The 25369-nt window shown below is 44.0% G+C and overlaps 1 protein-coding gene across 2 annotated transcripts in view; it reads left to right on the forward strand.

Moving 5' to 3' along the window:
* DNAH9 (dynein axonemal heavy chain 9) overlaps positions 1-25369 on the forward strand; it is a 1527051-nt gene that overhangs the window by 1488003 nt on the left and 13679 nt on the right. Inside the window, exon 69 of one of the 2 annotated variants that reach the window (XM_069654516.1) lies at positions 16422-16651. In XM_069654516.1, coding sequence (XP_069510617.1) covers positions 16422-16649 — 228 coding nt within the window. In that variant the 3' untranslated portion in view covers positions 16650-16651. Of the gene's footprint in view, positions 1-16421; positions 16849-25369 lie in introns of those variants that run through there. The other variant, XM_069654515.1, reaches the window with a different exon arrangement.

Raw genomic sequence — 25369 nt, forward strand, 5'->3', positions numbered from 1 at the left:
CATTTGAAACCCCGTGGCAATGGAAGATTAATAAGTATTTGTTTCTATGTAATGCCTCCACCTCCCTATACGGCCATGGTTTTGTGTGAACACCCCATTATTGAGAATAGCACAACTCTTTTAAATGTGTTGAGAAGTAAGGACGGTGATTGGCGGGTTAATATCAATGTTATTTACGGTGAACTGCCTGTAGTACAATAGCTGTCAAGAACACAATTCATTTTTTAAAAATCTCTTTATATATTTTGAATTCCAATAAGTTCTGTAATGCTCAATACAAATACATTAATACAGCTGATCTCTTAACAGCTGCATGCATACATTCCCATTATCATTGTTCCAATCTTACTTGAGATGTAAAAAATGTCTTTCTTCTGCCTACTCACCAGCATTCATCTTAATGTTACTCTATAATTTGTCTACTATTAAAATTGTCCTTTGAGAAACCAATGGGAAACACAGTACATGTAGAGTTCTTGTAAATGTTGTTTCCATGGTAATTCATAATCAGATCTGCCGGCAATTCGTTTTTTGGAGGAAACAGATTTACAGCCACATTGTAGGGAAAATGTTTACAAATAAGCAGGCCCCGTTTGTACCTTTTCTAAGTTTCTTAAATACTGCTACAATGGTTGTCATTAATATATGGTAGCACAAATATACTCTCACTAATCATGATAGCATATTTAAATACAAATGTCCTGTAAATATTTGTTACCGAGTGCACAAGTGAGTGGCACATGACGAAAATCCCTTACTTGAGTCATTCATGAATCAAATACTCTTTTTCTTCCCCCCTTCCTTTCTACTGTACTTTTTTCCTCCTCTCTCTCGCTCTCTTTTTTCTCTTCTCCCTCTCTCCCTCTCTCTCTCTCTCTTCTCCTCTCTCTCTCTGTTATCTCCAATTTGGCATGTAGAGGCTGCATAAGGGATGAGGTACTGACTTTAGGAAAAACCCACTAGGATGAAAATAATTACCTTCTGCTACTGACACACCATCAGGGTCGGACAGCGAAAAGAAATTGGCCCGGACACCAAAAAAAGTGGGCCACCCCTCGCCTCAAAAAAGTGACCCTCATCAATCATCCGTGATCCCGCACAAATTCACGAGTTACAGAAAATGCTACTTATGCATGGTTTATGTGTCTGTTGCATGTTATGTTTTGTGTAAACGCTTGAGAAAGTGATAACATTCTTTTTGTTCTTTTGCACATAGCTTAATACTTATTTGCAGAACCAAACTCAAGGCATGTCTACTTGTTGCCACCAGTAATGAAAATAGAGTTGCATTTAATAAGCAGTACAGCCAAATGATAACACTGGAAAGTGCCGGTTGTATTTATGCTCAAGTATTACATTACAACACAACTCATAAAATAAATTAACTTTGCATACCGTTCTGTGACAGGGTCCACAGCTCTGAGGCGAAGGACTGGCATGAACCTACCACCCCACTGAAGTTTTGGGACCTGCTGCAAGTTGATGAATAGGCTCCAGGGCCACCTGTCTGCATCGCAGGCTCAGACTCTAAGCACTGTGCCAGAAGGGTTCAGGGCACGGCCTGTATTCAAGTCGCGGCAGGGCCCCCCGGAACTTCTGGATGTTACTGGGCAGAATAGACCTCTGGACATTCTGCCTGGGACAGCGATAAAAAAGTATTGAAACAATGTAACCTCCAGATCGCAATGCCTCCAGCAGCTCCGAAGCTCCTGTAGCTTGACTGAAGCTGTGACTGCGAGCAGAAAGGATTAATACCTATCAGGGACGTCATTTAGGGGTTGCCATAGGTCGCACTTGTAACGCTTGAGGTTGCACTTGCCACCCCTGTGGTCTCCCTTGCTACCCCTAAAAATAAAAAAGTAAATACACTTTTTTTTAAACATTTTCTTTACAAATTGAAGCTCCTCGGCTGTGGACAATGCCATGTGGCTATTTGAGCTATTTGTCTTTCTGGAATTCCATACAATTATTGCTAGACTCAGTAAAGGTTTATTTCAGGCACACTTCAGGGGGTGAGTCACTGATTTAGTCTGTTGTTAAACACCTCAAATTCATAGCGCAGACAAAATCCTCCAAAAAGCATTTAGAGTAGAATAAGCATCCATTTTGGACCATGCATTTTGCTTTTCGCAAGTTGCAGTTATAGCATGTTTTTTTCTGCCGATACATGTGGTGATCCATTCTTGTATGAAATGTATATCATGTTACAGTAATATTGTAACCATATTTTTCATAGTGCACTTAGAAACAATGCTATGTGATGCCACTTCCTGTTTTGTCAAAGGGTAAATGGTCATCATGTTCCATCACTTCCTGTGATGTCACTGTGGGGTGGGGCCAAATGACATCACTTCCTGTGATGTATCAGGGGGTCAAGGGACATGTGATGTCACTTCTGCTACATCCCTGACACCTATATGCCCTATATGTAGCGTTGGAGCACACAAGAGCTATAGGTCCGTTCACAGGTGTCGTGGACACTGCATTCTGAAAAGCAAATCTGTGCAGATCTCCCCAGTCACAGCCGGTATTCTACACACAGCACTGTGAAACTCCACACCTACACAAAATGGCCCAATCCAAGCCTCTGACACTCAGTATTGTGAGGTAGAGACTGCAGAAATGGGTAGTTTCACAATCCTACACACTGCACTATGTGACATCAGACGTGCACTTCTGTGAGATAGCAACTTAATACTATTTGCAAGCGACCATGTCTGCACCTATGAGTACGTTCCCAGGCCTCCCCCGAAAAGCACTACAAGGACGCAACCCTGTAAACACTGGTTCATTCACAGGACACCTGCACAAAGTAATGAGAGCCTGAGGCACCATACTGCGCATCATACTGCGCATCATACTGCAAATAGCACTGTGCGGCACCGACAGCGCACTCTGTTTCAATTCTCATGTCTCCTCCACACAGCACTGACACACACCAGACTGCACACTTGGGCAATCTCACAGGCCTGCACTGCAAAGCGCACACCCAAACAAAGGATTTCAATCACATGCATACTGCACATAGCACTAGAAAGAAGCAACCTGCACACACAAATCCATTCACAGGCCCCACAAATGCATGCACAACATGGATAGAGCAAGCATGCAGACAAGTACAATTAAAGGCCTTCTGGACATGGCAAAATGGAACACCACACGTCCACACGAACTTGGGAGGATAGCTCAGGGGCAATGCACTCGCCTAGGAAGGAAGACAACGTGGAGCAACACAGGTTTGATACCCGGGTCCTCGCTTAGGAACCTCTGGGTATTAAGCACGTAATAAATAATCAATTATAACAATTATAACACACACTGGCCCGCTCCCAAGCAGCCTATATAAATACTGAGACATGCCACTCACAGGCCCTTCTTTCGGGAGCTACCTGTACAATACACAGACACCCACTGGTAAATGCATGGGTCTCCAGCACACAGCTGAGGGATGTGCTGTGTAATACAAGCACAAACCACACATGGATCCACTCACAGGCCTGCATCAACCAATCTATTCAAAATCCTGGAGCACACAGCACTTGGAGACACCCGATCTACACTGGCTCCACACCTGCATGTGCTTCCCCATAGTTTCCTGTTGTTACCTTGCCTTGATGCTGCCACATCGCTGCTGCTGGTGAGCTGCTCGGGCAAGCAGCCAGAAACCTACACCAGAACACAGAAACACATAAACGGCCCAGGGGTGGCTGGTTGGAAAACCGCCCCCCAGGTCCTCAAGGTCATTGGCCGAACGACCAATAGCCCAGTCCGACCCTGCACACCATATGATTTTTCCCGAACCACATTTTTTTCTTCAACCCTAAATTCATGTAGCTCTAAGCTGGTAGCAGTTAGCTAACAAACTATTAAGAGAAATATACATATTTTGATGCACCTGACAGTTTGCGGCATGCGTGTCATTTAAGGGGACTCTTTTTTCAAAGTTTGCTGATGGATTCTAAGATTCGTTGATTTGATTTTGGGTGTTTGCTGGCAGCATACAGTCGGTGACCTGGGGGAGGAGCAGTATTATGAACGTGAATGTATTATTAACCAGTACATGACCACAAAGAGCTGTTGTCTTTGAGGGCACATCTAAGGGTGGACATTTTGTTTAACCAATATACAGATGTCAATGAATTATGTATTCAAGGGTTTTGAAGTGCAGTTGAGGCTGCTTCATAATCTAAACCTAATGTTTGTCAATGAAGCATGTATTCCTCAGTGTTGAGGTGCAAGTGAGCCAGTCTTAGAATTGATACCATATACAGTTAACTAAGATGTATATATTCAATGATGTTAAGGTTCAAGTGACCCATTCTCAAAATCTAAATCTTATACTTGTGCTAATGTTGCCCATGTCCCTGAGGGTAAAGGATGATGTGAGCCAGCTTTAGGATCAAAAACGCGTATGGTTAACTATGAAGCATGCATTCTTGTGTGCTGAGTGTTACGAAGCAGCTCCCAGCTTTCTTAGGTTGACATGCTAAGTTTATTTCCAGCTTCATAGACATCTTCATAGCAGTCAAACATGTTACATTTAAGTTACTTATAGGACAATAAAAGACACTGGCCCCCATCACCCAGGCCTCTGCTGACCAACTGACCAGGTTAGAACATTCACACATGCATTCCATCACTCAGGCTTAAACACTCCACATGACATCACAACATTCCTTCTGCAAAGCCAAACCATACACAACACATATCCTCCCCTTACATTGCACATCACACTCAGCAACGCATTACACAACACATCTCCCCTCTTCCAACAACAGCACAAGACATTACACAACACATCTCCACACACACCAGCATAAACCAATCACACCGACTCACATCATAAGGGCTGGCACGCAACGCGTGCTCTGACACACTATCACTCACCTCATACCCGATGCACTGGCCAGGCACACCAGGTCCAACAACTAATCTCACTGTCTCACACCGGACCCTGATGAGGGTGAAAAGAGTCATGGAATCGCACACAGTACAGCTAAAAATAGTCGCGCCGCATGTGCAAGAGAATAGAAAAAGATAACATTATTTGTGATAAGTAAACCACAAAGTCGGGGTAATGTTTGACGATGCAATGCCTAATACTACAGACATGCCCATACCCAAAACGGGGGGCGCTACCCCCTGTACTCACATACCCCTACACCTGCTGGGGGCTCTACCACCCAGATACCAAACCAATCACCTTGCATGACTAACCTCAGTCACACTCTGACAATAGGTGGTGCTACCACCTCATACAGCCATACGTGGAATAACCATGCATAACCTAATTAAAGTTACACCCCGACAGAACTGGTGGAGCTACCACCATTAACCCACATAGACCGTTGAACCATGCACGCCCCTACCACAGACGTGCCCATACCTTACTGAATACATTGCTGAAAGTACCACCCAGCAACCGCATTAGGTAGGTCACAAATGCCAACGAGGCACACTAATATTATCTATGTAAGCACCATCCAAAACCAGGAATGATGGCACTCATAGCCACACCCATCCCCACCAGACCAAACCATACATCACATAACACAATATGCAGATCACATTGCAATGTTCTATACATCTGCGCATTAATGTACTATTTTAAAACACCATATATTATAAACATGAATAATACCATTCAATTGCATGAGTTTATGTATACCAAAGTGCCAGATTCATCATAAGACAGTAGAAGACATAAGACCCTATCCACGTCCCATCCTAAAAGTCCATGCTGCTATTTAGCGACCTAAATGCTGCAAATGCTCAAAAGATTAATCCTAGACTGTTCAATAATAGATGTCTTGAGCACATTTCCAAATCCAATCCTAAATGCTGAAAGTCCTCAAAATGTTAAAACTACATTTAATATACACCACCCACGCTGAACTCACTAAAAACTGCTGTTACCCCAACAACGAACATTTTCAGAATGGCTAAATGTCCATGGGTGGGCCAACCTCACCCCTATGCTGCAAATCCTCAATTGGTTATATCTAGACCACACCAAACATCACCATACTGCTCACAGGCATACTCCACACACGAGCATTCCTAAATCAATTTACCCAAACATGCATTGTAATCTCTTGACTTTACACGTTCCGCATCCACAACGAGAAAAAAGGATACATTGCAGTAATCTGAGTCTCATAACTGCATTAGGACACAAAAGGCGATGTCCACGCCTGGTAAACGTTAAGTTTACAGCCCCATTCCAAGCTTCTTCCCTTTACGCAGAGCTACTGCTGTCCATCGTACAAGCTTCCGACTCCCAAACCAATCCAACTTACTACAAGCTGCTCCTGTCGAAGACACTCACACGTAGCCTTTGGTGTCCCACAGTACCATCTGAAGACTCTCACCCGTAACATTTGATATCCCACAATACCATCTGGGTGTCTGGATTCCTCATAAACCTTTCCCTTCCATATCAATTCAACGGCACTTGGCAGCGTGCAGACACCTCTTTGTCACATTCAGCTACGTTCCAGGGTGCCTTACTCAGAACCCTTGTCGACTTCGTTACCGAGCAGCTCCTATTCCCAGGGGTGCCGTAGTCAAATCCTGTCACCGCCGACATTCTAAAGGATCGTCAACCCTACCAGGTACATCGATTACGTCATCAATCCTTACACTTTTGCCGCACTGCACGGAGCTCCTCCACTCCAACCGTCAACCGTTCCATATGGCTCAGAGGTACTTACACGTATCATGGAAACTCTTCACGGAGTTCACAACACGTAGCCGTACTCTGGTCAGATGGCGTCAGTTAGTAATCACCCTATGCGCTCTCTTATCAGGCTTCTATGCGCGCCTCACAGCTGTGTACAAAACCCCTGTTATTCCATATGAGGACCGCTTCTCCTGCCATGTAAACATATCAGGCACAGCTTCTCAGCCCCTCTCTCTGTATAAGGGCACCGCTTCTCCCCAATAGTATGGAGACACTCCTGCCCTCCGATCTGTGAGCCAGATCTTCACCTTTAGATTAAAAAGGCAGGCAGCCCATCCTTCCAATAAGAGACTTTCTTCCTCCCCCTTTTTCCGCCCTGGGTGATGGGCCTTACTTGTTGTGGGGGCAGTGTTGTCCGTCACCTTCCTCCGGCACCCCCCTCAGCAGGTTCACCAAACTTTCCTGTTTCATGCTTGGATTCTTGTTTAAAAGACCAGCTCGTCGCCAATGTTACGAAGAAGCTCCCAGCTTTCTTAGGTTGACATGCTAAGTTTATTTCCAGCTTCATAGACATCTTCATAGCAGTCAAACATGTTACATTTAAGTTACTTATAGGACAATAAAAGACACTGGCAGCCCATCACCCAGGCCTCTGCTGACCAACTGACCAGGTTAGAACATTCACCCATGCATTCCATCACTCAGGCATAAACACTCCACATGACATCACAACATTCCTTCTGCAAAGCCAAACCATACACAACACCCTGAGTGTTAAGGATGATGTGAGCCAGCTTTAGGATCAAAACCGTGCATGGTTAACTATGAAGCATACATTCTTGTGTACTGAGGCTGCTTCTGGTTGTGACTGTTCCTTCACAGGGCTATCTCTGACACCTGGAAGAGGGCTTTACCATCTCATATCGGGTGATGAGGATCTTCTGCTGAGCCCGTTACAATCGTCCATGCCTACCAGGGCTCAGGGCCTTAATACTGCTTTTATCACTCTCAACCAAATACAATGCTTTTATTTTGATCCTTTTTTTGAGTTTTCATGACCAGAGACCTCACACTTGCCATCTGCATGCTATCGGAGAGGAATGAGTGCCTTTTCTGAGATCACTATTGTTTAAGGGGATAAGGGGGATACTGTTTCAAATCCAATTTACATTCCAATTCAGAAGTCTTCGCACCTTCCAATTCTGATTTTGTTATGCCCTAGACAGTGTATAGGTGCTAGAATCTGTGGCCAAACACCACTTTTATAACACTGGGGCTGTGACTGTCTATCAATACTTGTGCTTGTGTTGACAATATCTGGGTATGTGTGGACTAGCAGTGCATATGATGGGTGTGCCTGTTAATCTCCTGGCAATGCCTGGGATATGGGAGTAGTACCTGGAAATATTAAGGCATCTGGTACTGATAACCTGGGCACATGATGGGGATACCTGACCTACGTTCTGGGCACCTGCTCACATCATGACATTACCCAGTGTTTGACATGATAAAGGGGGCTTATAATTGATGGGTATACCTTGATTGCGTTGAGATGATCAGACTATAGAATAGCAATATTTGTCATATGGAATGAGTACCTTTGAACTGTGCTTGGATTGACATTTTCACAAAACAGTTTTTTTTCTTGCTCAAAATAGCTGTGTTATCAACATATAATGCCAGTGTTTTGCCTCCAGAATTTCACTGAAATGTGATGGATACAACTCCCTGGGGCACTGCCTCACCTTTTGCTAACAGGTGACTCCATTTGATGCAACAAGCCACCGCCATCCGGTGAAACAGCATTGTCCTACTTTCATGTTTTAAGCAGATTATTGCGATGATTGTTTTCTTTATTATTATTATTAGGGAATTTATTGAGTGATGATCCAGCGTCAGAAAGCAACAACGCTTTATAATTGTAGGGGTAAGAACATGGCGAGGGAAGCATAAAGAACAGGGAGCTAAAAGCAGGGGAGGGGGAAGGCAGGCAATTTGGGAGCAAGAGATTGACAAGCAACTAGGGAAGGAAACAGTGGGGAACAGATCATAGAGTCTGAGGTAGGGTGGGGAGCGGAGGGTGTGTGGATGTAGGTGTTAAGGAGGAGCCATTCCTTGTGGAGGAGTGTCTTGAGCTCCTTCCTGAAAAGTAGAAATGAGGGGGTGAGTATTATGTTTACCTGGAGGATGTTGCAGAGTCTTGGGGCATAGACAGAGAAGGCCTGTCTTCTGGTTCTGATAGGTATAACTCGTAGGTGGTCAACTCACTGAAGACATTTTGCCACCTTTTTGGGGGCATTTCTATGGGGTGGGCAAGCCCCATTCCCCTCTGTTACAGCCCCCACATATTCCCCAAACCCTATAATTAAAGAACATAAACTAACCCTACTCCCCCCCACATATAAGTTGAATAGGTACCCTGGATCATCCCAGCCTGCACCAGTGCAGTTCAAGCCTGCACGTGTCCTTATTTCTGATGAATTGTTGGCCTCAGGTGTTGCCCAGTCTCTCAGTGAGATAGTTTAGATACTAATAGATTATGCCACAGGATTTGAAGAGGATACAGGTTTGCAGCGGGAGCTAGTGCAGTCGGATGAAGGTCAGGGTGATGTGGTCAAATTTGCATAGTCCTTTTGATGAGTCATGCAGCCGCATGCAGGACACATCTCAGTGGTGCCAGGGTAGTCACTAGAAGGTCTACCTTCCAAAGGAGAATTGCCACAATCCAGGTGGGAGAGGACTGAGGCTTAGACAGCCGATATGAACTTGTTTTCTGGGTTGGAGGCCTTGATTTTCCACCCTCTCTATGCATTACTAACCAGCCCCCAAGATGCTCTGTACAATAACTTGTGTGTCTTGCTGCTGCTTATCTCTCCATGCCCCCCCACTGTAAACCATATTGAGGCAACTTGAGCACTGTGATAGTCATGGTCAATTTGCACCTACACCTTAATTTCAAGTGGGGCGGAAGGCAGTGGTGAACTTAACATGCCTGCTTCACCAGCACTCATTGACAACATCTTTATAACCCAGCGTTGAGCACAAACAAGTCGATGTTGAGCTTATGTTGCATTCCAACGTAGAATAAATGTGGAAGTTGCTCATCTACAAGGTGTTAATATCCTAGTTGCTGAACTTGTGGTACTCTTCTAAGGTTACGCGATGACTCCATATCCTAGTCCTGTGATTTAATTTCTCCATCAGATGCATTTATAGAGCTGCATTCTTTATTAACTTCAAATTGATACACCGGACTAAAGTTTACTTAAAACCGAGGTCTGGAAATGGTGTTGTGGGCAAGGGTTTTTCAGAGGTGCTGAGATGTACAGCATGAGTGGTCTACAGTAAATTAACTTGAGGCCACGTCCACTTTTTTTTAATACATATCTGAATGGACAGTTGTAATTAATGGCAGAGGTGTACTTTCAGCATCAGATTGGTGGATAGTGGCCCAACCTTCACCTGAACCTTACTCCTCAGACCTGACTGCACACACCATCATCATTTTTCTGCACATCGTCCTTCTCCACCTTCTCACTCTATCACTGCCCTACAGCAGGTGCCTCTGGATACCCTCATCAATGTAACTCCACTCTTCCAGCCTCTGAAATCCCACCAATATCGATGCTTGCCCCTCTCTCAAAACAACCCATGAGTGGCTCTGCTCACTCGTACTCTAACCGCAAATACCCCCCTTGTATAAAGGCTGGGGTTAACTCTTCCCTCTTAAATTCCCCTCAACCCCACCAAACTCACTTTATGACTCTGGAATGGTCAATACCTGTAAAAAAAGATGTCTTTTCTAGCTAACCACTTCACCCTCGCCGTATATCCCTCCACAAGACACACTAGCAGCCTCTCACGCTAACACCCACCCCCATTGCTATTGCTTATCCAAGTGAGGGTCTCCTGACCAGCCAAGACACCTCATCCACACATCTGCCTGTCCTCAACTCCATTTACTCTTCTTTTGAATTCATAAGTGTGCAACTCTTTCCCTCGTACTACTCTTGCTATGCATTTCACATCTGTTCCTGCTTCCTTTTGGTGTCAACCTTTTACTCGAATCTCTGTACTCTGAAGGCCGGCCATACTAATCCGAGTCTTCCATACCCTGTAACATGAATAAGGCTGACTGCCTTCAACTTAACTCCTCCCTCCCTGACTACTTTCTAGCCATATTCCGCAACCAGTCACCCCAGATTTATGAAATCTCATTGGACCTCATATTCCATTTCTCCTCTCTCCATTCCTCAATTAATTTCCACCTGTGCCACTCCCTCTGGCTTTTCACTCTTTCTTTCCCACCACCCTCTTCTCTCTGCTGACTCACCCCTCCCTGCTGACAGATAGCAGGTTCTACCCTACTACATGGTTCCCTAGTTGAATTGTGTTATGTCGTCTCTCCTAGACACTCCCTCTTCCCCTTGCAGACTCCAAAAAGGAAGACTTTTAAGGCTTCATCTTAACACCTGGGCTCCATTTGAGCAACATTATTCCTGGGATCTCCCCTACCATCCAACGTCTAATATATACCTCTATTCATGTTCCTAGAGTAACACTGTTTTCCTGGCACTCCTTGTGTCCTACAAGGAATCTCTTCACTTGCTCTCCTCTGCCCTTGACTCTGCCAATTGCTTTACTGCTTCAACCTTGTCTCCACTCACCCCTGTGAGCTAACCTGGTCTGTCCAGTCCATGCTTGCCATCTCAGCTGCTCTCTGGTCTTTCCTCTATGCTGATGGCTGTGTTTGCTACTTCTCTCCAACCCAAAATAAAATATATCACACTCACTAACCTCATTTCCATCCATCTTTCCTCAACCACTTAACCACTTTCACTCCTCCATTCTTTGTGATTTCTCTCTCAGCAGCCTGGCCTAACTGACACCCATGTTCTGGTCTGCCAACCCGTCTTGCCCTCCTGTTTAACCCTTCACTCTCCCGATTATTTCAGAGACTAGCAACGTTTACCTGCACGTGTAGTTCAGGTCAAGGGTTAGGTAGCTCACAACAATAATATATTTAAAAGTGAGTCATCTGAAATAGTTATGCAATGTAAGTTATGTTTTAATTTGTAGTGTAGTAGACGTTTTTGTGATAGCTGAATACTTTACATTCTGAACATTAGCAGACTTCCATAAGTTACCTTGACTGTTTAAACACATTGTTATTTTTTGGCCACTGATTTATATCTTTATCTCCAGTGTGGATGTACAGTACATGTTAAGTTATGTCCCGTATATTTGAAAAGGGGAGGGCCAACAGACAATGTGCAAACAGTACTGCCGTAGTTGCCCTCGCAGCATCAAGCCCCAGTACACATTCACCACAAACTGTGGGGCAACATGCCCTTCTAGAAACCACTTTCATGAATGTTCAGCATGTGTGATTCTTGTACAAGTTAGCTATCTTTAAAGCATGTGTGGTTAGTTTGACCCGAGCTCCAGTGGCTGCTCTCTTTTCAGGAATGTGTGTCTTGACCCATGTACTACCAATGGTTTGGACAAGATGTGCACACACGTTTACATGCACTTAAAAAAACAAAACAAAAAAAACAGCACAGCAACTGGCATTCAGTTCCTATACAGAAGGATGGTAGATAAGGTGAATTGTAGGTATGGTAACATCGCCTGCACATGCACATTGTGATTTCTGACAGTTTGTTTTTATTTAAGCATACTCTAAGGGTGCTCAAAAAAGAGGCTGACAGAAAGGTGGCATGTTTGGGGCTAAAGACTTTTACTAATCAAGAAAGCAAGATAAACCCTATATTACCCCATTACTAAGATGGGTTCCCTGCCTCAACTAATAGAATAAGGTGCCTCTCATGATGTCAGTTAACTCTAAAGTGTCCACTGTCATGTGTCAATAAACCCTTACCTCTGTCCCTTAAACTAGAAACTAAAGAAAAAAGCATGAATGTTCCAGTCCCAGAAGAATGTCGTCCTTCTCCTGGGTTATGGTTTGTGGTTTGTTGAAACAATTCCTAAGTCTTAGAACAGTCGCTTGTCTCACAGGTTGTCAGGGGGTATAGTTCCCTTTCCCAGATAGTAAAGTTCTAAAGAGTACTTTCTTGGGTCACGAGAATGTCTCCCTTCTCCTGACATACATCCGGAGATAGCCTGGGGAATGACTCCCTTCCCCAGGTCTTTTTGGATCTTACTGCCGGTCCAGGTTACCAGGAGAATGACTCACTTCTTCTGCTATCTTGGTATCAGTTCCTTACAACCACAGGGACTGACTCCCTTCCCCTGGTCTTCTTTTCATTAGGCTTCACACTTGAACATGCAGTTCTGAGTGTTAGGAGAGTCAGAAACCCTAGCTTCTTTTCTTCTTTGATTTGGCCCTCTTGGTTCACCTTCCTGAAAAGTACTGCCTCAAGGAAGTTGACTCGTATCTCTTTCTTGCTTCGGTTCCCAGACCCTGGTTTCCCTCTATTCGTCTTTGAACTGGCCTACTTGCTTCACTTTCCTGCCAAGTACTGCCACAATGAAGATGACTCATAATGCGTTCTCGCCTAGGGTCCCAGATCCTGGTTTCTCTGTCGGTGGGTATATCCCCTCCACTGTTATAAGGGACTCTCCCTCCCAAGTTCTCTTTAAGGTACTTAGGGGCCTCAATCCTTCCCTGGTGGTCACCAGGTTTTCCACCACTGCAATGAGGAGAAGGTTTGTAGGCTTAATGCACCTGCCGTGCTATTAATTATTAATTATATAACAAAGCGTTATGGCTGCAATGGGGTCTAGGAACAACTGCGTCAATCTCTTGGTAAGCCATCCAGTATATCCTCCTGGTCTCCCGTGCCATCCTTTGTCTTGTTTGGGTGTTCGCAAAGCGCCCGGGCTTCCTGGAACAGTGAGTGTTTGATTCGGCTTCTCCAGCATCTTGCTTTCCCTGTGGCTACGCTATGGCATTCCTGATTGCCGTCCACATTCCAACCCCCTCTCGATACTGCTGGGCAGCGGTATGCTCCTACAGACCCTCCAATCATCGGACATAGTGGACTGCCAGCGTCCTTGGAGCTCTCTCCCTCCAGATCAGCGATGCAGGTTCCTATCTCCTGCGATCAGTATGCAGCACACCTGCAGTCTTACATGTCTGCAAAGACAGTGTTTAGTCCATTGTCGATTTTTATACAAGGTTGCCAGCAATATCTGGGTTCATTGTATAAGTCCTTCTTCTCTTTCACATGTTTCATCTTCATTGCTCTGTGGGGCCAACTTGTCCCAGTACTTGGATTACCTAGGCTCCTGCTGTTCTTCTTCGTCTCAGAATTTTCCAGAACCCTAAGGTACTCTGCATTAGAATAGTACATAGGTATACTGTCTACAAAGAGGTTAGTAGAGGAAGGAGGCTAAAGTGTGCAGGTGTGTGGTGTTCTCATGACGGCTGTACCCTAGATGGTCAACCTTTTCTCTAGAGGGGAGTCCCTCCCCATAAAATGCTCCCGAGTTATACTACCCTCAGAGGGATTATCTGGTAGCGGCCTCGCCTTACTGGCCTCATGGAAAAGGGCTCGTCCTCTGGGAGAAGTGACGATATCTAGTGAATCGTCACAAAAAAAAAGAGGATGTTTGTAACAGGTGGCTTACCATGCAAGCCATTTTCTTGTGACAAAGGGCTCAGTGCATGTCACCCAAGATTGCAAATGTCTGTGACAAATGCTGTACAGACACATATTATGATAATATTATGGCAATATCTGGCACATGAGGAGGGATGGGATTACCTTGGTGTATGTCTCATTACTACGCTGCAACGGCAATGATACGGTACACTAGTGCAACAATACATTAATGCACTCAGTCCACCACACATTTACAGATCATGCACCCAACAACCTATACAAGGCCTAACACATTAAAAATACCCAAATTACACGTTTACGGAATTTTCACCAATACAATCACACGATGTAGAAACTTTAATAAAAAACGTATTGTCTTTGTCAATTGTTTGGTAATATAATATGATTCAAATTTGACGGGGATACTCTTTGAACATTCAGTTAATTTACACCGCAGGTCCTTTAATAAACATTTGCATGTTTTTTTGCTTGGGTATAAAGCTGTGAAATTACTAATAAGAGAACTATATCCTTAAAGTTGTGTATAGGACATACGCGACGCCGTTTGTCACACTTCTGAAGAGACAATCAGCATGGAATGGCAGCAAGTGAGGCGAAGCTCAGAATTTTAAAAAATCCAACCTGTAACTAAACGCCAGGGAAATCTTTCAATTGATAACCGGGGTATTGTGTGATAAGATTGCTTTGAAGCACAGACGCAGTTGCAGGTTTTGTATTTGGAATGATTAAGAATTCAAACCGGAGACACCCTGATTAGGATCTGACTTCTAACATCTGCAGTCTTAACAGAAAATATAATCCATGAGTTGTTTTTGAATTTCAACAGTGCATCACCTCTAAAAAGAAATCAGGCCTGCATCTCTTGGAACACCGTCATCACAGGAAAAGTAATTGTATGTCACATAGACATTCTCCATAATGAAACTTCAGTCAGATGGTATCTCTTCACTTGCCATTCGCAATGAAGGGGATCTGGAATTCCTGGAGATGCCAGATTTAATAGAAATGTTTCCTGCTGCTGTATAAATCATCAAACTCTTCACCAAAGAAGTTTAACTGTAAATGTCCAGAATATGTGCTGCACGTTTACCTTTCTGTTCACGGCGTGTTATTTCTTTATTATTGTGTGGCCTGCCGCGTCATGGAGGCACATGTGTAGCCTATAGAGTGTAAAGCGAAATATGTTTCTTTTTCGTACATATGTGCATGTAAATGACCAGTTAAAAGAGGACGGCCTTAGCGTTTTTGCTGCCATAGGCGAAAGAGTGCGCACCACAAAAAGCCAGCCTTCTCACCACACGGGCACTGGTGTAGGAAAAGGAACCGAGTCGACGCAATGCACCAGTGCTGTTGCTAGGTCTGGAAAAGATCAGGGGCTAAGCTAATGCCGGAATTGGCGGGACTTGGGGCTGGCTAGCATTTTGGTTTGTATTTCTGTATTTTATTGAATTTATTTAGCCCTTTAATCCAAAGTGCTTATAGCGTGGTTGTAGCACCTGAGCTTCTATCCGGGACTACAGCCAAAAGACCCAGGGCTATAGCCCCCCCGCCCCCAGCAACGCCTCTGCAATGCACCCACTCCTACTGTCTCTTGTATTCATTCTTTGTCGTCTCATCCTTCCGATCTCGAGTCCCTTTTCTGCCTTCCCGTCTCCCTTTCCCCTTCCTTTGATCCTTTTGTAAATATTCCACACTGTCAGAATAAGGGAAATCGTGGTACACTATATCTGGAAGTCCACTTTTTATCCAGACCTACTGGCTGAAAGGCTGTCCACATTTTGACAGATAGGGAAACTGTATCATAAGGAGATAGTGATTTGGCCCAAGATCACAGTGGAGATGCAGGGCAGGCTTGGGAGTAGAACGCCAGTTGCCTGGCTCTACATCGGGTAACATAGCCACTAGCACGAATTCTGCCTTCCTGCCTTGTAGTGTATCTGAAGTCACCTAAACAAACCTTGTCCTCTGGTTGTCAAGTATTGGGACTTACACACGTTTCTTAATATTATAGTGGCCACTCGGCTTCAGGTTTACAGGTCTGGGTCGTGAATCTGTGTGGCACAGTATGGAATTGTGTATATGTTGCCATTTGATAATCAAACCCATTGAATGTTTTGCATTTCTGAAAGTTTTTGTCTTTTGCTTCCTAGGCTGGAATCATCACGGATGCTCGGCTGAAAGACCTGACACCGGCCATGCCAGTTATCTTCATCAAGGCCATACCCGTGGATAAGCAGGATACTCGTAATGTGTATGCATGTCCAGTCTACAAGACGCGCCAAAGGGGTCCAACCTATGTCTGGACCTTTAACCTTAAAACCAAAGAAAAGTCATCCAAATGGGTCCTAGCTGGAGTGGCACTACTGCTACAAATTTAAATGTAAAGTTGCCATCTCTATAGACCAAGTTGATCATTAGTCTGAAACATGTTTCGAAAAAACATTGCTACTTAGTTCTACAGTATTACCAAAACAATGGTGCCAAAATGTAAAATTATTTATACAGAAAATCGCTTTGTAAAATGTATAATTTTCTAATAAAATATTTAACAACTGACATTGTGATACAAATCTTGAATGCGTAGTCCTGAACTTGATATTATGTTCTGGAATGTTCTGTTTCTAGAGTGAGAATCATTGCACTATGCCTTTTAATGATCGTTATTACTTATTAATAAGATTCTCTTAGCAGGACCACAGTGGCAGATTTAACAGTTTAGTACGCTGAACTACATTTAAAAATAATTTCGCCTTTCAATGCCTCGACATTTGAACCCTAGATTAGGGCTGCATTTGGTGGGTGTTTACTTGCTTATGTAGGGGGTATTTTAGATCTTATCCATCATTTGGAGTTGAGATTACCACCATGCCTGTCCTAACTGCCCTAGATTAGCACCCTGGGGGCCCCTTGCCAAAGACATTGGTTATTTAAGTAGCAAGAACCTGAGGTACTCTCTTCAGTGGCAGCTGGTGATTCTTAAACTGGTGTTCTTCGATATTTGTCCAAAAACTCTGTGACCATATGAGTAAAGCAAGAGAGCCACAGGCTTCCTTAGAGTGTTCTTTCCCAGAGACAAATATTGAGTCAAAATGGTACATTCCACAGCATAATTTCGTGGAGAAGTTGAAAATAATTGGAGGCACTTCGCAAAGCAGCACAGAAAATATACCAGTATTTAAGCTGCTAAATCAACAGAAAAACATTTGCCAGCAGCAAACCATTTATGATCCCACCAGGAAACGATGCACCCACTGGAACAACTGCATGCACGGCAGACATAATGCCACATCCCTGAATAAGTGGCTTGTAAAATGTGGCAGTAATTCACATGCCAATGGAAACTAAAGCAGTTTCAGTTATTGATCTAGAAATGAACGCTCACCATTCATGTCTTAAGTAATACAATACTATTCAAATAGTCAGAACAGAAAGTGCAACAAGAACACTTTGCAATGGTACCGACACCACGTGCCTGGTTACTCCCAAAGTATATATGAGTGTTACTCAAATAATCCCAAAGTTGTGGGGCATTTCGTAACTATTGCAGTAGTAGGGTGCATAATGTGTGTGCCTTCCTGCTTGGGATGATGCTCACATTAAACCAGGACAGTTTCCAATATGCCAGAGCTCAGCACAAGGTGCTATCAGTTGAAACAGTGGAGTAACTTTGCTGAAATTCTTTGGGGGGAGCAGGGATGGGGTTGAAGGAGGGTGGGTGGTGGCTCGTAGGGTTTGTTTTGTCCAAATTGTTCGATAAAATTTGGTTGAATGGTAGATTTGACTGAATCCGGTCACCACCATTAGTTCAAAGCCGAAGATACCGAACATGAAGAGCTGGGGTTCCAGGGGTGTCCCCCACTCCCCATGTTCAGTATTTTTGATTTCAGCGGTTGCAGGGGTGTCCCCCGCTTCGTCAGCATTGGTGACAGGGGACACAACAAAAAAAAGAAGAAAAAGGGACCCTTCAGCGTCAAATCTGATTCGTGTTAGATGGATGGATCTTACACTGCAGGGTACAGGCGAGGCGGCGGATGGAGAAAAGGTAAGTAGGGGGGTTTATGGGTGTGCTGGCGGTTTGGGGGGACATGTGGAGGCTATCTTTAAAATTCAAATGGGCCCACACACTTCTCCAGCCTGCCTGCAAGTCACCCAGTGACACAACATAACATTCCAAACTTCCAATAGAAAATACAAACTGTGAAAACAAAGAGAAAATATCGAGGCTGAGTACCCCAAAAGGAAATACACTGAACACAGGTTACAAAGGAACATACAAAAGATCTTTATTTTATACTGAACAGTTTCAAAGGACAAAACAACAGATAGCTATCGGCTCTGAGTACAACGCAGCAAACTCCAGCATGGTTCAGTGTGCTCAGTGAGTGGGACTGTACATTAGAATAGTCACACTTTATATACCTTTGAAAACACAATGTTCAACCCTTCTGTAAGTTAATATTGGTTAATACATTACGGATCTAGGGTTCGTGCCGAGTTTGCACATCTGTACACTTAGGGTTTGCCTTTAATACATTTGCCAACAAGCCTCAAAGGAAACAATATATTTTAGGATTTCTTGTTAAACCTTTTGAAACATCTATACAATGTAGCTTAAACAAGTGTTCTGAGTTCAGTATTTGGATACATTGTCCTTAACATATGCTCGCGGATTAGCTTCATTGGCACATGTAATCCTCTACACACAGGTCAACGAAGGACAAGGTCTCAGTTCATGACCCTAGCATGTGGCCTGCAGGCAAGTTACACATTAGTTTGTACACAGAGGTCAAGACGGCCATGTTACATTCAGAATGACACTGTCCACCATTTTATCTCACAGGGTGACTTTCCGGAGAAAACCTAAAATGGCGGATATACCTAAAATGGTGGTTTACATTAACTCTAAGCTCAAGACCTTGTAACGCGGATTTCTTCGCAAGTGGCTTAGCAGCTTGGCGTGGGCCAATACACATATATTCATCAAAATAGAAGGCACAATTTAATTTCCCGTTTGACAAACCCACCTTTTGGCCTTTGCCAAGTGCTAAAAACCACTTCTGGTCCTTTTGCAAACAACTCCATGTCTCATCGTCCATGCACCCTGAATCACTGTCGGAAATATCTATTGCCATTAGATCGTCTATCAGGATTTCTTTTAACACATATTCTTCGGAGCTCTTATCTGGGCATGTACCTTATGTGCTATTGTACCTATCGCCTGTGCTCAACATCCCCCTAGCATCGAACATATACTAGGTAAACACTGGATACAACAGCAAAGAAACAACAGAATTCCCAAAATGATCAGTAAAACCGAAAGCACCTTCCAACCCCAAGATCGCAAGAAGTCCCAGAACCAAGAGCTAAGATCCCAGTTTCCCTCGGGAAAATGCACTTCTGAACTAAGGACGTGCAGATTTGTATTGCCTTAAAGATAGTTGGGGAGGAGTCTGGCTTGAAAACACAGCACACGGACCCCACTAATTTACACACTCCACCACGTTCAGCCAGAATGACATCTAATGCCATGCGGTTCTGAAGTGCTACTAATCTTATTGCTTTCTGTTCTAATGTCATATTATAGAGTATGTCCGTGGTCTGGTTGATGGTTCTCTCCAGTACTCTCGCTAGTCTTCTGATGTCTTCAGAGTTTGCTATTTGTCCCCAAAATGGCTCAAGGGATTTCGCTACGTCTCCAGAACCTGTGCTGGAGTGTCACCATTCTCGTCCCGTCGTGGAGGAGCCTTTGAAACCTCTACATTACTGTCTATGAATACCCCGGGTAACAAGATGCCTAAATAACAAATTCCCTGCCAATCCCTGGGTAACCATGGAAATGCTACATTACCACAAACAAAGTAGACAGGTTTGCCTACATACAAAGGTCTGTCTTCCCCAGTCAAATTCGCAAAGTTGGCGCAACCTTTAACATCTCCCATTGACTGAGTACCATTCCTCTGTATGCAGAAATAAACTGAATCGGGGCTATGGTTAACAGCGTAATATGGAGGCATTGCATCCTTATTGCCTATCGCAGCCATCTTAAGGGAAATCAAAGATTGAAAGGGGCGAGACAGTCTATCAGAGGGCCTAATAGAAGCAACGTTGAGCTTGCTCCTATTTGCGAAAAACAAGCATCCCAAGGGCATAAGAACATGTTTCTCAAAACTATTCAAATTAGTACCATCAAAGTTCTCCGAGATGCTATCATTCCAACGGCCAAAGAACAGTGCTCTAAGAGAAGCATAACAAGCAGTTGTCAAAGGTAAAGGATGAATATACCAACCTAGCCACTCATCCCCATGTTGCGGTAAATGCGAGCAGACCCAACAGTTGGACCTATTAAAAATGGCATGTGTAGCATTCATGATAAGTAACAAGGTATTGTTGTAATATCTTTGTCTATGCTGGGAGTCTCTAGGAGACAGAGTATGCAAATGTACGAAGGGAGTAGAAACAGTGGGTACATTTTCAGTCGGTAACAAGGTCTCTAATGGATGTTCTTCTTCCAGGTACCAGAGACTTAGCCCAGTTTCTATTATAAAACAAATTGAAATTATAAAAAGACAGCAGTATGTTTTCGGGGCCCAAACAATCTGTCCATTCTCACTGCTGGTCACACGTTCTTTTATCAGTCCTGTACCAGCGGTAGCAGTTGCAGGCATGGCAGTCTTCAAATGGAAATCCCAATGTTTTTTGCTTGCGACCTCCAGGCCGAGCAATTTCTTAGTCCTTCCACAACCCTAGCCAACAGAATCCCCTTTTTCGAACAATTACTTGGGCAAAAAGGCAAGCCCTCGATTTTCCTTTCTTCTTCGAATGTACAGCCGAACCGTGCCGTAAGTCTATTTTCTTGGACGCAAATTGTACCTTGTTGTCCCCGGTACTGATTGATCCGAGAACAATGTGTCGTCACTTCCCATTGGAAGCGATGTATCAAGAGTAAGTGAAGATTCAAGATCCGGAACGACAGTTTCCGGAAAGAAAACCTTTAGAGAGGGTGGAGACAAAATGAATTCCCCAGGACTCATGGGCTCAGAGAAAGACTCCGATGCACTCTCGGTGCTGTTTACTGCTTCGGGATCATTGGTTGCAGTATTCGTGAGGGGTTCTGTTTCTTCTGTATCGTGTGGCACCGGGTGTGGAAGTCTCTTGACATGTGTCATGTGGATCCAATGTTTTCTGCCTGCAACACGCACAGCAGTCTGTGTGACCAGCAGGACCTGGAACGGGCCCCACCACCGAGGTGCAAGGCAAGAAGATCGTTCAAATGCCTTAGTTAATACCCAGTCCCCAGGCCAGATACTATGACCTGGGCCCTCGTATAGTACAGGTAAGGCCTCTCGCACCTGGTGATAAATCAAATACAGATTTTTAGTCAACTGGCTACAGTAATCTGAAAGAAGTACATGTTCAACATTCCTTAAAGACCGACATTTTGGAAGGTTCCAAATATTGGCAGGTCTCCCCATTACCACCTCAAATGGAGAGAGCCCAGTCTTAGTTTGAGGGGTTGTACGCATAGCTAGTAACATGATCGGTAAGGCGTCCAGCCATTTTAGTTTGGTGCCGGCACACGTCTTAGCAAGCTTGTTATTGATGATGCCGTTGTGCCTTTCTACTAATCCGGCACTCTGAGCGTGTCTGGCCGAATGGAACCGTTTGTCGATTTGTAATGCCGCACATATCTGCAGAATTACAGCAGCGACAAAATGTGGACCAATATCCGACCAGATGACTCTTGGTAGCCCAAACCTAGGAAAATATTCCTTTAACATAGTTTTTGCAGTAGTCATGGCTGTAGCGTCCTTAACAGGGAAAGCCTTGACCCATTTTCTGAAAGCACAGATGACAACTAAGACATATTTGAAGTTATCAATAAAATCAAAGTGTATAACCTCAAAGGGGACAGAAGGTGGTCCAAAACTTCCCCTCGGAAATGATGTTCCCTTTCCCACATTGTGCTGTAAACGGATCATGCAGTTTTGAACATAGCGCAGAGCTATTTTAGAGATTTTGTCGTTCGCCCAAACTTTCTCCAAAATTTTTGTAAGCTTCCAGGCACAATGTGTAGGGCCATGAGCCATGATGACCATCATCATCATGTATGCGTCAGGAAGTAGCCATTTTCCTTCGACTATGTCCACCCAACACCCATCATCATCAAGTTACCCCAAGCCTTCAGCCCACTTCTTGGACTCTTCTAATGTGGCATTGGCTTGGATATTCCTTACGGAGTCAACGCCCTCATCCATTGCATAGGCATTTACAGTCTCCCTTGAAACATCCATTTCTGCAGAGAAATTGGTGGCAGTCTGCTTAGCTATCTGATCAGCGAAAGCATTCCGTTTTCCTATATCATCTATAATCTTTCGATGTGCTGCACATTTCACGACAGCTAACTGAGTAGGGAGTGCAAGTGCTGAGAGCAGTTGCACTATTAGGGACCCATGCTGAATCTTTGTACCGTGTGAAGTTAAAAACCCTCTTTCTGACCAAAGTCTACCAAAGTTGTGAATCGCCCCAAAGGCATACTGACTATCAGTATATATGTTTACTGTAAGCCCTTCGGAAAGTACACCAGCTCGGGTCAATGCTATAATCTCTGTGGCCTGTGCGGAGTTATGCATGATTCTCTTGGTTTCCACGACTGTGCTCAATGTGGTGATTGCATAAGCAGCTGTGGATATACCCTCTGGGAATTTGAAGCAGGAGCCATCACAAAACAGCTCCCCTGGTGGATTGTTCAAAGGAGTGTCTTTTAGATCAATTCTACCCTTTGTCTCTTGTTCGGTAGTATACAGACAGTCATGTGACTCTTCATCACGGCAAGCAGTACCTTGCGGGAAAGCTAAGAGTTCAGCAGGATTAAAAACACAACACCTCTTAATTTGTATGTGGGGAACAAACAAGATCAATTCATATCTCGTCAACCGTGCGGAAGTGAGGTGTTGCGTTTGAGTTCTGTTCAGTAGAACATCTACAGAGTGAGGCACCATCAGGGTTAGATCATGGCCTAGGACCATTCCCTCACTCTGTTTTACGGACGCAGCAGCAGCAGTGACAGCTCACAAGCATCTTGGCAAAGCGCATGCTACAGGATCAAGGGCGGAAGAAAAATAACCGCATGGCCTATTCTTCCCTCCATGTTCCTGCCTTAATACAGCCAAAGCACATCATCACATTCATGCACAAACAACACAAAGGCCTTTTCATGGTTTGGTGTGCCCAAAACTGGTGCCGAGCACAATGCAGTCTTGGGCAGATCAAATGATTGCTGGTGTTCCATGTTCCATGGCAATGGTGGAGCAATGCCCTTCTTCGTCAAAGCCAACATAGGCTTAATCACTAGTGAGAAGTTTGGGATCCACAACCTACAGTAAGAAGCCATACCTATAAAGGCTCTAACTTCCTTCTGTGTATTTGGGACAGACATACCAGAAATGTGTTTTATTCGTTCAGGTGTCAATCTTCTTCCCTCCTTTGACAGGAGATAGCCTAAATAGGCGACCTCCTGACTACAATATCGAAACTTTTTTTAGCGAAGCTTTGTGTCCATGTTTAGCCAGATGTATAAGTAATAACACAGTGCCCTCTTTACAAGCGCTCTGAGTCTGCAGCTAAAAGCAAGTCATCAACATACTGAAGCAGTGTACAAGTAGAGGGCAACTCAAGAATATCAAGCTGTTCTTTCAAAGCCCTACTATAGATGCTAGGACTTTCCATGTAACCTTGCGGTGCATGAGTAAATTTGAACGAGCGCCCCCTTAAGGTGAACGCGAACAAGTATCTACTGTCCTTGTGTATAGGAATACTGAAGAAATCATTCTTCAGATCCACAACACTAAAGTAAGTAGCTGAAGCCGGGATCATGGTTAATATTGTCGTCACATCAGGCACAATTGGAAATTGTGGAGCGACAACCTTATTAATGGCACGTAAATGAATTATGAAACTAAATGGAATTGCATTATCGCCTTTTTTGTACACGGGCAATATTGAACTATTGCACAAACTACCTGCAATTCCCTCAATCACCCCTCGATGTACAAAATCGGAAACAATGCACTTCAAAGCATGCTCACCCTCAACTGAAATCTTATATTGCAATACGTGGCAGCTTTAGTCCATGTTTCAGAACTATTTTAACAGGCTCGATCTGCAAAACACTGACATCATTGTCATCAATTGCCCATAAACACTCTGGTACATCACTGAATTCTGGCGGCAAAGGTCTGGTTAAGAATTGTGAGACAGAAAGTTCCTGTGGTGAAATCGTCAAACGCACTCCGTCAGAAGAACAATGAATTAACCATTTAATTCTTTCAACAGATTCAACCCCAGCAAATTCTCTCCACAATTTGAAGTCAAAAGGAATGGACAGTGTCCGTAAAGGGACCCAAAGAAATAGGTACCGGTGAAGAAACTGGGCAAACAACTGGTGTGCCAGAAAACCCTACAGAAACATTGGTTTGCCCTGACAGTGGAATGTTTGGAACCTGAGAATGATCAAAGGAACACTTCTGTGCCCCAGTATCTATCAAGAACAGTTGTTTCCTATTTCCCACTATCATTTCAACGTAGGGACCTTTCTGATTAACGGGAATAGGCGTTGGTTCCAAACCCTGCTTCGGGCAATCCTAACGAAACAGAATATCGTCAAAAGGAAGTTCTTCAGAGAGATATGCAGCAGAAGGATGATCAAATATGTTTCTAGTATCCACACTCGGAGTCTGATTATCATGCGAAAAAAGTTGCTGTGGATCCTGTGTAAACTGACCTCTACCAGTGCCCCCTGCACCTGGGCGACCTCTGGATTGTCCACCCATATTTCCAAATGTGTTATTTGACCTTTGTTGTAGGATCGGGCATTGTGCACACCAATGACCCTCTTGCCGACAATAGGCACACTGGTTAATGTTCACAGGAGCCAAGGGCACACTTCCTTGTGGAACATACTGACCTCTAATCTGCGAACTACCCCCTCTAGGGCCTCTAACAATTTGCTGTAATAATATTTTAGTGTTTAAGTCACCTTTTCTCTTCTCGAAAAACGCTAAAGTGTTCAGATCTCTCAACCCTTGTGGGAGATCTGCAT

This window comes from Ambystoma mexicanum, chromosome 3q, assembly GCF_040938575.1.
Source record: "Ambystoma mexicanum isolate Mex_15411 chromosome 3q, UKY_AmexF1_1, whole genome shotgun sequence".
Taxonomy (NCBI): Eukaryota; Metazoa; Chordata; class Amphibia; order Caudata; family Ambystomatidae; genus Ambystoma; species Ambystoma mexicanum.